Source organism: Phyllostomus hastatus, unplaced genomic scaffold (genome assembly GCF_019186645.2).
Source record: "Phyllostomus hastatus isolate PE091 unplaced genomic scaffold, TTU_PhHast_1.1 phas_contig_471, whole genome shotgun sequence".
Lineage (NCBI taxonomy): Eukaryota > Metazoa > Chordata > Mammalia > Chiroptera > Phyllostomidae > Phyllostomus > Phyllostomus hastatus.
This window is the reverse complement of record NW_025333887.1, coordinates 412,763-425,948: the sequence shown is the minus strand read 5'-3', so window position 1 is coordinate 425,948 and position 13,186 is coordinate 412,763. Positions and strand designations below refer to the sequence as shown.

General features: G+C 59.4%; 1 protein-coding gene across 1 annotated transcript; it reads right to left on the bottom strand.

Moving 5' to 3' along the window:
• Window positions 1-3,631: 3,631 nt before the first annotated feature.
• Window positions 3,632-13,053, bottom strand: SLC6A8 (solute carrier family 6 member 8). The gene is made up of 13 exons (XM_045845432.1): window positions 12,171-13,053; window positions 10,427-10,558; window positions 9,140-9,389; window positions 8,550-8,682; window positions 7,405-7,539; window positions 7,219-7,322; window positions 7,003-7,127; window positions 6,311-6,423; window positions 6,086-6,223; window positions 5,905-6,007; window positions 5,714-5,814; window positions 5,468-5,638; window positions 3,632-5,113 (listed from the first exon to the last, which is right to left on the bottom strand). Exons 1-13 carry the CDS (start codon window positions 12,430-12,432, stop codon window positions 4,973-4,975), a joined length of 1,908 nt encoding a protein of 635 aa, XP_045701388.1. The 5' UTR covers window positions 12,433-13,053; the 3' UTR covers window positions 3,632-4,972.
• Between the last annotated feature and the right edge of the window lie 133 nt (window positions 13,054-13,186).

The window sequence follows — 13,186 nt, the reverse complement described above, 5'->3', positions numbered from 1 at the left end:
AAGGGCAGAGCTAGGGTGTGGCGGTGGTGGTTCTGGATTGGTTGGGTACAGCTCCGAGTACATATCAAGCATGCCAGTTTTCCCGGAGAGCCCGTTCTTCCAGCTGACTGCCCCTCAGCATCCCCCTAGGCTGGCTTCCACAGGTGGCCTCCACCAAGCTGGGGCAGAGGTGCCCAGGGCTGCTGGCCCTGAGCACTGGGAGGGGAGACAGGGGAGCAGGTTGGAGGGTGTTCTCTTTTGGAATTAAGGAGTTCCCTCAAGATGGGGATGCTGATGGCCAGTCTTGTACTCATTCTCCTCCTGCCTCAGCCAGGCCTGGGCCAGTGCTCCCTTTTCCAACTTTTATTTCTTCCTTCTTCTTTTGAGGTGGTGCCTGCCGGGGAGGGGCCCCCAGGTGACACCCTCTGGTTGTTATGCCAAGGCTGAAAACTGGTCCTAGGACAGTGTTCCTTGATGGTCTCAGCCTCACCCCTCCTTAGACTTCCAGAGGCCAGAGTCCAGACAGCGCGGCTTTGAGTTCTTCCCTGGCCAGCCCCAGGCAGCCTCTGAGCCCCCTTAGTGTCTGGCCCTGGGTCTAACAGAGAGGAGCAGGCTGCCTAGCTGGCGGCGACAGACATTAGAGATGGAAAGCGAGGTGCCCACCCAGTCTAGGCTGGAGGCCCAGCCTTGGTAAGCAGCCCCTCTGGCTGATCCTGAGTGTTTCCTTTAGCACCCTTCCTCTCTGAGTGGGTCTGTATGCCAGCATCCCTGCCTCGCTGGCCTCCTGGCTAATCCATTTCCTCCCTGTCTCCCCCTTAGATTGTCCCTGTGTCATCCCTGTGTCATAAGCTCCTACCACAGGGAGCAGCTTCCTGAGTAAATGGCGCCTGCCCATAGTTCTCCTAGCCCAGGCAAAGCAGTCCAATCTGTCAAGTTCTCTTTATTTTTAGTTTAATTTAAAAAAATCTATTGATTTTTAGAGAGATGGGGAGGGAGAAAGAGGGAGAGAAACATTGATGTGACAGAGAAACAGTCTATTGGTTGCCACTTGTATGCATCCCGACTGGAGACCGAACCGGCAACTCAGGCGTGTGTCCTAACTGGGAATAGAAGTGGTGAGGATTTTTTGCTTTGTAGGACGACATCCAACCAACCGAGCCACACCCGTCAGGGCTCTAGTTTTCTTTTTGTGATGTTGATGTTTTCTGAGTCTTTGGTGGTGTTGCGGCAGGTGGCTTAGAGGCCATTTGGCAAGAAGTGACAAAGAGCTGAACCAAGGCATGCCACCGTTGGGGGAGTGAAGTTAAGGAGTTGGTGTGAGCCTGGGGTGGGGTAGGGAGTGGAGCAGGCCTGATGGCAACTCCAGGATCTGCCCAGCCGGCAGGGAAGAACTGCTGGGGGGGGGAGGCGGGGTGGATGCCAGGCCCAGTGTGAGGGGCTTTTTCACCTTAGGAGGCTGGGGGTTCGGGAGTTGCCAGCACTCAGGGTTCTGGAAGTTGCAGGTGTGGCGAGAGCTGAGGGTTTGTGGAGTGAGAAGTATTTAAGAGAAGGGTGTGGCGAGGGTTGGGTTGGAAGAGCAGGTTGTCAGGTGTCCTACAGGGCTGGGCCTGCTGGGGAGGTGCCTCCCTATGTGCTAGCACAGGCTCTATAAAGACCTCCCCAAGCTCTGGCAGGAACTGCCCCTTGTTCAGGTTCTTGGTGGCCTGGACAGAGTGTGGCTGATGGCAATATCACATGACAGAGCCTGCGCTGGCTGTACAGTTGATGGCTAAAGTCCCTCCTTGCTAAGGGAACCATTTCTTGCTATAGAAAGAGCAGGGATTAGCCTGGGAGGACCCAAAGAGTAAACAGTCACTTTTCTCTGAGGGGCCACCCCTTCCCTTCTTCCCAGACTGGTATCCAGAGATAGCTACAGGCTCTTAACCCTTGACCCCCATCCCAGGCCTGCCTTAGCTGAGGACTGGGCTGGCCCTGGCCACCCCCTGTGCCCATGCCTTATCCTGACCTCCCTCCTATGATACTGGATGGAGAGCCCTGCTCTCACCTGTGGCTGAAGCCTCCTGTGCTTGAGGTCCTGCCCACAAGGACCTGAATGGAGTCATTGTCTCCAGTTCTTTCCCACCCATTCTTTTAAGTTGTGGTAAAATATATGTAACCTAAAACTTCCATTTTAATCACGTTTTAAGATTACAGTTCAGTGGCATCAAGGATATCGTTTTGCATCACTACCATCCATCCCCAGAACTTTCATCTTGCAAAACTGAGACTGCCTTCACAAAGCACTCACCCTTATCCTCCTCCCCCAGCCCCTGGCACCAGCCATCCCCCTCTCTGTCTCTCTGCATCTAACTCCACTAGGGGACTCAGACAATGCAATCATACAGTGATTGCCTCTTTGCATCTGGCTTCTTCCACTTAGCATAGTGTCTTCAAGGTTCATCCTTGTGGCCTGGATCATATTTTCCTTTTTAATGCTGAATAATACTCCACTGTATGACTAGGCTACATTTTGTTCATTTACTCCATCAATGGACACTGGGATTGTTCCACTCCTCCTCCCTTAATCCCACTTCAGTCAGGCTTCTGCACACCCCACAACCCAAACCTCTCTTGGCCAGGTCTCCATGGTTTTGTCACTAAACCCAGCCAGCGTTCTTGGGCCCCCACCCCCTTGACCATCAGCGGCACCTGACAGCTGATCACTCTCCCCTCCTTGACCCCCACAGGTTGGGGGTTCCTCACGCTTGTTCCAGGATCAGCTCTGTACTCTTGGGGTCCTTCCAACCCCACTGGCCACTCTGTCTCCACTGCTGCTCCCCATCTTCTCTGCCACATCTGAGTGTCCCAGAGCCCCAGGACTCAGTGCTTACTTAGGCCCCCTCTCCCTCTACACCCACTCTGCTGCCCTTGCTGAGCTCGTCCAGGCTCAGGGCTTTCGGGGCCATCTTTATGTGCTGAGAACTTCCTAAGTTCTTTCTTCAATTCAGACCCTTCCAGAACTCCAGACTCCTCATCCAGGTGCTGCCTGGGGGTCTCCACCCAGATCACATGGCCATCCCCTCCAAACCTCGTCTCTGTGGCAATGGCACCCTTTGTTGTGCTCAGGCTATCCTCTGGGGCCTCCCTGACTCCTCTCAACCCTGCATCCCAGCTGTCCACAAGCCCTGTTGTTTCTGCCTTGTAAACTGGCCTCCATTCTGGACCTCTCCCCTGCACTACTAGCGCCCTGGTCTCAGTGACCTCCACCTTCCCCAGGCTCAGCTGCAGCCTCACCTCTCCACCTTGCCTGCCCCTCACCGTCTACATCTTGGAAAGTCACCTGTTCAGTGTGGCATTTGGGCAACCTTTGGAAAATCTGCACCCGTGACTTCCCACCCACCTTCCATGACCTCACACCCATTTGCACTGCTTGGTGTGTTCCTCTTTAGCATACTGTTATTCTTTCTCCCCAAGCATGTCAGCTCCTTAGGGAAAAGGCTTTCTGCCAGTGTCCTTTCCTGCTCTATTCCCAGTTTCTGGAACACTGTTGGGCATGGAGGCCCCCAGAACAAATACCTGCCCAAGGAAACAGCTCAAGGTGGGGAGGCCTCCTGCACCTCCCTCCAGTCCCACCCTCCACCCCCAGACAAGCAGAAGCAGAACAGGAGCCAGCTTTGGAAAATGACATGTTTTTATTGCTATGTTTGCAGTGGCTTTTAGCACAGTAAGAATGTCCCCGCTGGCCCCCGGCCCTCACCCAGCCCCTCCCCTCCAGCTGGCGTCAGGGTGTGGGATAAGTCTTTCTAGGTAGGGTCCACTTGGCTGTCTCGTCTTGGGATTACATGTGACACAGATGTGGGTTAAGTACAGCTGCTACATGGAAGACTTGACATGAAAAGTGCATCAGCTTTAAGCTGGGAGCCAAGCCTGGATCCCTTCCCTGGCTGGTGCCCACCTCAGATCCCTGCAGTCTGCCCAGCCCAGGGGCAGGGTGTGGGTAAGCTTGAGCATGCCAGGTAAGCAGCCCCAGATCCCTGGGACAGAACACCGCACATACTCACCCCCCACGACTTGTGGGCAGAGGGACAGAATGGGGACATCCGTCAAGGCTCGCCCCTACCATGCACTTTTCCACCTCAGTCTGTGGCCAGGGACTACACATGCATACCCACACAACAGACTCGCAAACTCGACGGCTTGAAGCTCTTGTTTTGCCTATGAAAATTAGATCTATAAAGTCACACTCCTTGGCTGGGGCAGAGGAATGAGGAGGGGCTAAAAGGGACTGGGGTGTGGCAAGGAGAGGGACCTTGGGGCTGTTTTCTCTTTAGAAATATACAAGCAGAAATCTCTCTCCTCAAATTTTTATAAAATGTGCAAAATACAAGCCTCATTTGCCCACAGGCACAGTTTACACCTGGTATTCACCTTTGCTAAGAGATAGAGCTCTATATATGCCCTACGTATTCACGCACACATGCACTCATACACAGGCTCACACAATTGATATTGGTGGCAATTGGCGCAGGAACCAGAAGGTTCCATTGCTGGCTGGCTCTCTAAGCTTCTAGAGTAGGGATAGGGAGAGGGGTCTAGCCCAGTTGAAATACTCACCTTGGTTCTGCTGCCCCTCCCACACCTTCCCCCCCTCTCCTGTTCTATTCCCCAAGCTGCCTCTGGGATGAGAGGCCGCCCAAGGGTGTGCTGGGCAGAGCCCAGAGAGGCAGCAGGCACTAGGGGGAGGGCAGGCGGCAGGGCCTGGGAAGCAGTGTGGGCACCAGCTTGGTTGGTGGGGGGAGGCATCTATTTTTGGTGGGTTGTGGTATTTTTGGCATTTTATTAAAAATGGAAAAAGTTATTTTAGTTATAAGCACTCATGGTGCTTCCTCCCCTCCCCCCAGGCAGACCCCAAAAGTGTCAGGGAAAGGCAAGCCCCCTGGAGGGGTTGGGGGCTCTAAAGCAGGGGCTGCTATGGCTACAAGAGGGAGAGCTGGCACTGGGAGCCGGCTGCCTGTCACATGACGCTCTCTACCACCACCACCTTGCTGCTCTCGGCCACTGGGGTCAGGGTGGTCAGGCCCCTGACCTCCAAGTCCTGAGCTCTGTACTCCAAGTGGTGGAGGCCCCAGACAGGCTGTGTCAGGTGCTGCCAGCGCTGCAGGAGAAAGGGACATGGTGAGCCCCTAAGAGGGACACCTGCTTGTCCTCTGCCTCCTTCCACTACCACCACCTACCACCAGACTCAGGGCCCAGGGCTGTTCCTCCCAGGACACTGGCCTGGCCCTACTCCCTGGATCAGGGAGACAAGGTTGGGTGACTGCGAGAGTGGAAGCTAACAACAGGCTTCTCCTCCCCCGGCCACGGCCCGAGGCCCTGGAGGGCCAGCTTTCCTTTCCTACAGCTGACCTGGAGGCTTCTGGTACAATGGCCCATCCTGATGAGTGGAACGGATAGTCTAGAGGTAAGACTTTGACCCAATGGAAGGGAGGGACAGTGTTGGGGAACTGACCTCAGCCATGGTCCCCTTGGCCGTGAGGAGGCGGCCCAGCAAGTGGAGGGGTACACACAGCATGGAGGAGAGCGCGAGGCCCCAGCCCATGGCCTCGCCCCACCATGGGTACACGTAGGTGTTGTTGTAGACCAGTGGCTCGGAGTACACAGCGTTGAAGACAAAGATACCCTACAGAGAGAATCTGTGATTGGCCAGTGGCCCAAGGTGCCCCACCCCACCCAGTCCAGCCTTCCTCGCCCTTACCATGCAGACTAGTGGAGTGAAGAAGGACCAGCACCATTTCATCCAGGGGCAAGGCCGGTACCCAATCATGCAGGCCACATCGTCCATGAAGCGGTCAGCTCCTGGGTGAGATGAGGCAGGAGGGCCAGAGCTGGAGACCCACCACCCTTGCTCCACACCATAGCCCCACTTGCCCCTCGACCCAGACCTACCATATACCCAGGCGACCACCACACACTCCCAGAAGGCCTGCCAGAGCAGGGTTGTGCCACTGGCCGAGTAGTAGTCAAACAGCTGGAAGACATACATCCCGCCCTGGGGACAGAGCCAGGTCAGAGCAGGTGCAGGTGGCGGCCAGGGGCCAGAGGCAGCCCCCACCCTGCCCCCACTCACATCTGTCACCATGGAGAGGTCGATGACAAAGCAGAGAGCACAGCAGAGGGCCACGGAGATCTCCCTTTGGAAACGGAAGTAGTAGGAGGCCGGGAGGAGGTCCAGCAGGCCTGTGATGAAGCCTTCCACACCTACAAACTGTGGCCAGGTGCTCAGGCCATGCCCCTTGGCCACCCACCAGCCCCTTTGCCCTCTTGGCCCCACCGTCTTACCCCCCTTGCAAACCTGGCTGTCAAGGCCCAGCAGCAGCAGCATGAAGAAGAACAGGGCAGCCCAAAGTGGGGCCACAGGCATCAGCGTGACTGCCCGGGGGTAAGCGATGAAGGCCAGGCCGGGCCCTAAGAGGGAAAGGGGCAGGATGTGGACACCTGCAGGCTATGCCCACTTCCTGTCCCCCTACCCCTGCTGCTTGGTGCTAGAACAGTGGACGGCACCAGAGCACCCTGTAGCCAAGGGCCCTTCCCCTCATGTGAAGGCACTGCTGAGCAGCTCCAGCCCTGTGTGGGTGTGCCATACCAGGGGATAGAAAGCTCCTGCAGGCCCTCAGCAGACCTCTGCCCACAGGAGTGGGGTGTCTGGTTCAGAGTTCCGGTTACCATTGACCTTGGAAAGGCCTTTCTTTCCCTTTGCAACACTGGAAAATATGAGACCACACCCTGAAGCCCCTTGGAATGGATGACCTGGGGCTCAAGGCTCCACATGGCCTGGCCCACGAGGCTTCAGCCCTAAGCTGGCTGGAACAGCTGTGCCTTGCAGTTGCTCATCCAGGCCTGCCTCTGGCCCAGAGCAGTATGACAAGTGGATTTTGATTCTTTTTTATTTCTTAGAATGTCAATTTGCACGTGTGTTCATATACATGGTACGTTAGGACAGCACTTGCTGTTCTGGAGACTGGGCTGGGGCCCAGGGATCTTTACCTGACTCTGCTACCTTGGAGATATGCACGCCCTGCTCCGTAGCCATGAAGCCCAGGATGGAGAAGACCACGAAGCCAGCAAAGAAGCTGGTCCCGCTGTTGATGAGCGCAAGGATGATGGCGTCCCTAGGGGTGCATGGGACCACAGGGGCTGGTTAGGCTGCCCGCTTGCTGCCCATGGGCAGACAGAGCAGGAGGGCAGGGCAGGGGTGCTTACTTGTAGCAGTTGTTGTTGAAGCGATTGTAGCTGCCGAGGGCTGTGAGGGCCCCTAGGCCAATGGCATAAGAGAAGAAAATCTGGGTCCCAGCATCTATCCATACCTGGAGATGGGCCAGGAAAGAGTAGATGTGAGGGGCTCTGTTGGGCTGGTCCCCGGTCTACCCCCCACCACCTCTACCTCACCTGAGGGGACCCCAGCTTTGACCAGTCAGGCTTGAGATAGTAGACGATGCCATCCAAGGCGCCAGGCAGCAGTACTCCGCGCACCAGCAGCACAACAAGGACCACGTAGGGGAACGTAGCGGTGAAATACACAATCTGGGGGCGGGGTGGCACCAGGCTGCTCAGACAGGCCCTATAGCACCCACCTCCCCCTTAGAGGCCCCCAGCCTGAGCAGCCTGAGCAGGTCAGGCCACGGTCCCCTGACACTGGAGAGTGTGTTCAGAGGTAAGGAATATGGCTGGCCAGCAGCCCCCCTTGTCCTCCTCAGGGCCATGGCTCCATCCAAAGGAAGCCAGGTGCTTGGCTGGGGCATTAGTAGCCCCATGGCAAGCACAGGTCAGCTGCATAGGGAGGGGACGGGCAGGGCCCTCTCTGGGCAGAGAGTGGGAGAGCAGCCTGGAGGCAGGTCCTATGCGTCCTGTGTGCCTGACTCCAGGTCATCCTCTGCAGAGAGGTGGGGTCCTTGGTAGCTGGGATTAGAAGTGGGCTAGCCAGAGACAGAGGCAACAATGAGGCAGACAGCAAGGGCCTCTGCCTTCCATCCAGGCAGGGCTGCCAGCACGGGAAGTGGCTGCTCTTCAGGCCCTGCTGGGGAATCAGCCAGCCCTCCAGGGACCTGGCTGTGCCCTACAGCCCTCGGCACACTGTCTTATTATGCATCTGTTCATGCATCTGTCTCCCAAACCTGACAGAGAGCTTCTGGGGAAGGCATGTGTCTAGCCTTGACCCTGGGTCAGACAGGCAGGCAGAAGATAGAGCTATAGAGCAGGTCCACTCAGATCAAATAGACTCAGAAGGTGAGTGAGGAATGGGGAGGAGCTGTGAGGGAGGGAGGGAACAGGGATGCCCAACACAGAGAAGGGGCAGCTGCTGCCTGGGCCTCTCCCGCTCAGGACCGAAGCCTTGCTAGACTTGGATTTGGAGGGTGGAGAGGACTACGAAGCCATGGGGTGGGGAATCAAGTGGCCTAGATTGAAGTATTTGCCCCCTCCACAGGCTCAGGCCCTGGCCCTAACCCAGCCACCTCCTGTTGCAACAGTAGTTCCCATCAGAGACTCCCCCAGGCATTGCTGCCCCCCAGCCCTGCTGTCACCCCCAGCTGTACCTTTCCTGTTGACTTGACCCCCTTCCAGACACAGAAGTAGACCAGCACCCAGCAGGCCAGCAGACACAGGGTCACCTCCCAGTTGAGATCCCCTGGTACCTCCAGCCCCTTGGAGAGCCGCAAGACTTTGTTCCTGGGGGAGGGAGAGCCCATGAGGGCTGTGTCGGCAGAGGCTAAAGGAGCTGGGAGCTGTCCCAGGGGTGGTCCTCCCACTCCTGCAGCCCCCGTGACCAGCTGGTCACTTCTGAGCCCCTGGGCCAGGCAGCCCCAAGCCTGAGGCCTGGACACATCACAGTGTGTGTTCCTGGGCCCCAGGAGCCACAGGGAGTGGTCTGGTGGCTACCCCACTCCCCAAGGCTAGTAGGCACCTGAATTGACAGGGCCCAGAGTGACAAATGGTGCTGAAGGAGCAAGGCTCATCCATCCTGGCTCCCCTAGGCACTGGGGCTGGGGGTCCCTGAGGGCAGGCAGGGCCCAGGAGTACTCTTGCTGGGAATCAGCCCCATGGCTGGGCCCCAACCAACCCATGCGAACTTGGGTGGAGCCCAGAAAGGGATAGGCTGGGCCTGGCTCAGAGGTGCCTGACTCACTCCCAGAACTCGATGACAGGGGACCGGCGGTCAGCAAGCTGGTCACATGTGAGGTTGGCCAGGCTGGCATTGGCACAGTCTTCGTGGTGGAAGATCTCCACACAGTCAGGAGTGTTCCAGGTATGGCCACACGTGGCCCAGGGCAGCGTGGTGGTGAAGGATTTCACCAGGTAGTAGAAGCCCCAGGCCAGCACCATGATGTAGTAGGTGTTGCAGTAGAAGACGATCACCATGGAGGCGTAGCCCAGGCCTAGGAGGAGGGCAGTTTCTGTGCAGGCTCTTCTCTGGCCAGCTTTCCACTGCCCCCCTAACATTCTGCTCCCTGTATCTGCTGTCCTGTCCCTCCTCACCATACATCCTACTAGGTCCTTCTCTGTTCTGCTCTGGCCGGAGTCCCCCGGAGTATCCCTTGCACAAGTATCCCAATGCTGGGTTAACTCGCGAGTCGGTCCCTGGCCAAAAATCAGCCCTAGCTCATGGGCTCACCTCCTGCATCCTCCCCAGACCCAAGGCAGAGCCTCTCCCACCCTGCCCCATCTGAGCACGGAGTCCGATTGATTACCTAACCGCACACACCTGCCCCTTCTCCTGGGCCCCACTATCACCACAGCAGTTGAGGGAGGGCCAACCATCCACCTGGCCCCTCGGTGGCCTCCAGTACTCAGCAGCTTGGAGGGCTTTCTGGTGACCTCGGGCAGTGTGGGAGACAGTCACTCTCTTGGTGCGCAACCTTAGCCAGTTACTTTACCTCTATGCCCCAGCCTCCTCCAGGACAGTAGAAGTAAAACCCACCCCCTGGGGCTGTGAGAGATGATGGGGAACACTGTCCACACAGAAGAGTCTCTAAGGTGAACTTTGCCATTATTAGTTCTTCCATTCGGACCCTGAACTTTCAGTGGCTCCTACCCAAGCTCCTTGGTCTGGCTCTCTGGCCTTGGGAGAGCTGGCCACAGACAGCTTCTCTCACCACTGTCTTTTGTATGCAGCCACCCTTCACTCTGCTGAGCCAAGTGGGCTTAGCAGAGTCTGTTTCCAGCCTTACTGGACCTGATCACCCTGGTGGAGAGGCTGGATCCCCCATGCTAGCCCCAGCCTGCCCAAGGTCACTGGGTGGTCTGCATGGTCTCCAGCTTCCCCCTTATAACTTGGGGGCCATTGGTGGACCCCAGGCCTGGTGTTTGGACATGATGAAATTTCTCAGGTAGGTGCCAGTCTTGCCCCAGCAGTGGTAAAGGGAAAGGGTCCCTGAGGGAGAGGGCAGGGAGGGGCTGGCCTGGGGCTGCTCACCTTTGAACAGGGGGCAGATGTTCCAGACATTGATGCTGCCGGCCTTCATGAACTGGCCCAGTGAGATCTCCAAGAAGAAAATGGGGATTCCTCCGATCAGGGCGATCAGGATGTAGGGAATAAGGAACACACCTGAGGGAGGACACACATGCCAGGGACTTAACCCAAATTCCACAACCAGGCTGTGCAGGCTTGTAGCCAGCACAGCTTTCAAGAGGCCCTGGGAGGCCAGGGTGTAGCCCCAGCTCTGGACTCCACCCCAACCCCATCATAAGTTCCCACTGGGTGAATCAGTGCAGGAGGTGGTCACTGACTCAGAGGCCCCAGCTGAACGGCGTCAGTGGGGGGTTGGAGTATTGGGGGTGCTGTGGTCCAGCTCCCTGAGCTAGGGAGGAGGTGCCCTATGTCCATAGGCTTCTGCCTCCAGTCACCTAGGGTGACCTAACGGGCATGGAAGACACACATGCTTGCACATACAAGCCATCTCTCGTGTCACAGTCCCTGCCTGCCAGGCAGTACAGGAAGGAAAGGCAGCGAGGGTGTGTGCGTGCATGTGCATGCGTGTGCCATGGCTGGCGCTTAGGCCTGAGGGCCTGCCCAGCTTGGGTGGAGGCAGGGAGACCTGCCTTCTCTGTACCCACACACTGGCCTATGAGTGGGAAGGTCCAGGGAAGAGGGTGGGTGGGTGGCAGTCTTCTGACAGCGGGTGTGTGTGTGGGTGTCTTAAAATGTCAGTGAGCAAGGACAGAGAGACATCCTGGTGGAGGCCACCCAGCTCTGGAGGCAGTATGCAGGGCAGGGTCAGAGACCACAGGCCAGGAGTCGGGGGAGCTGGGCCCCAGTAGCTCCTGTGCACTCCCCCCTCCTTCACAGGCCTGCTACTCTTGCCCCTGGCCCAGCCCTCTCCACTACTGAGAAGATGGGCTTCACTGCGGCTTGCGTCGCTCTTGGTCCCAGCATCCTTGTTGTGTGTGACCTTGGGCAAAGGCCTTCACTCTGGGCCTCAGTTTCCCACCTATCACCCAGTCACCATGGCTTCCCACCAACCCCGGCGCTGCTTTGCAGTTGCACGCAGGACATGCCCGTCCATCACTGTTGCTAAGCTGGGCCGGGGCCGGCAAGCGGGCATGGGATGTGCGTGCAGTGTGTCCAGCAGCGGCGCCAGGCAGCCCAGGCCGCAGGCTTCCCAAGCCTGGCTCAGGCACCCAGTGTTCCAGGCCCAGGCTAGAGGGGAGGGTGAGGAGGGGAGGGCAGGGGGGAGAGGGGAAGAGAAGAGAGGGGAAGGAAAGAGGGGAAGGGAGTGGGAGGGACAGAGTGGCCCATTGTGTGTGTGTGTGTGTTCGTGTGTGCACACGTGGGGGGCCCACACAATGTGCCACTTGTGTGCCTGACCAGCTGAGGCAGCCAGGGCTCCTCACCTCTGGGAGCCCCCGCCCAGGGGGCAGGCCTCGCCTTCCCACCTCAGTGGCCAATCCCCGAGCGCAGGGAGTATGAGGGGGCAGCCCCGCGGCTAGGGCCGGAGACTCGCTCGCCCCCTCCCCCCACACACTGCCAGGCACATGACTGGCCTTGGGTGGACGCTGCCAGGCTGGGCCACCGAGTGGCAACGGCCGGCGAGGGGCAGCCTCTGGCCCCTGACTGTCCTGGAGGCCCTCCCCACTCCCTGGACTTCGCCCGTGCACCCCGATGGGGCGGGCAGCGGGCGGGGGGAGGGTCCATGGTGCGAAGGAGCGGGGGCGCTCACCTCCGCCGTTCTTGTAGCACAGGTAGGGGAAGCGCCACACGTTGCCCAAGCCCACGGCGAAGCCCACGCACGACATGATGAAGTCCATCTGGCGCGTCCAGGTCTCACGCGGAGGTACGGCTAGGCGGCCGCCAGGCACCCCCAGGCCCGCGGGGCCATCGCCCTTGGCCGGGGCCCCGTCGGGCACGGGCTCAATCAGCGGACCCTTCTTGTCGTCTCCAGACACGCTGTAGATGCCGTTCTCGGCGCTCTTCTTCGCCATAGTCCCAGAGGGCGGCGCAGCCGGGCCGGGGGACGGGCGGCGAGGGGCGCCGGCTGTTTGGGGACCCCGAAGGCGCGGGCCGGCCGGGGGCGGCCGGGCCGGAGTCGGGGCGGCGGGCGGGCGGGCGGCGGGCGGGGTGCGGGGCGGACAGGCGGCGCGGTCAGAAGCAGTCCACGAAGCACTTGAAAGTGAGCCTGAAGAATCTCATGTGTGTCGGGGGCCCGGGGGCGCGCGGGCGGCGGCGGCGGGGCCCGGCCGGGCGGCGGCGGCTGCGGCTCCGGAGGCTCCTACCCGCGATACGGGCGGCGGCGGCGGCTCGCCGGCCCGACGCTCAGCCTAGCGGGACGCGGGCGGCATCGGGAGCCCACTGTCTGTAAGCGCCGGCCGGAGCATGGGCTTGCGGCCCGCGCCCCGCGCCCCCCGCCCCGGCCCGGGCCCGCACGACTGCCTAGCTCTCCTGCGGCTCCGGCTCAGGCGCCTCCGGCTCAGGCGGCAGTGGCGGCCCGGGCGCGCTCACCCCCTTTTCCCGGCGGCGGCGGCTCCAGCCGCTCTCCGGGCCGCGGCGGGCTCACCGACTTGCCACCGCGCTAAGACCGTCCCTCTTCTCCTCCGCTTGACCGGCTGCCGCTTAAGAACCGACTCCGGGGTGACGTCACTGTCGCCCCACCCCCACGCCCGAGCTCCTCTCCTTCCCCCTCCTGCGTCCCTCCCTCCGGTTCTCCCCGTCACTCCGCCCACCTCCTCTCGCCCTCCT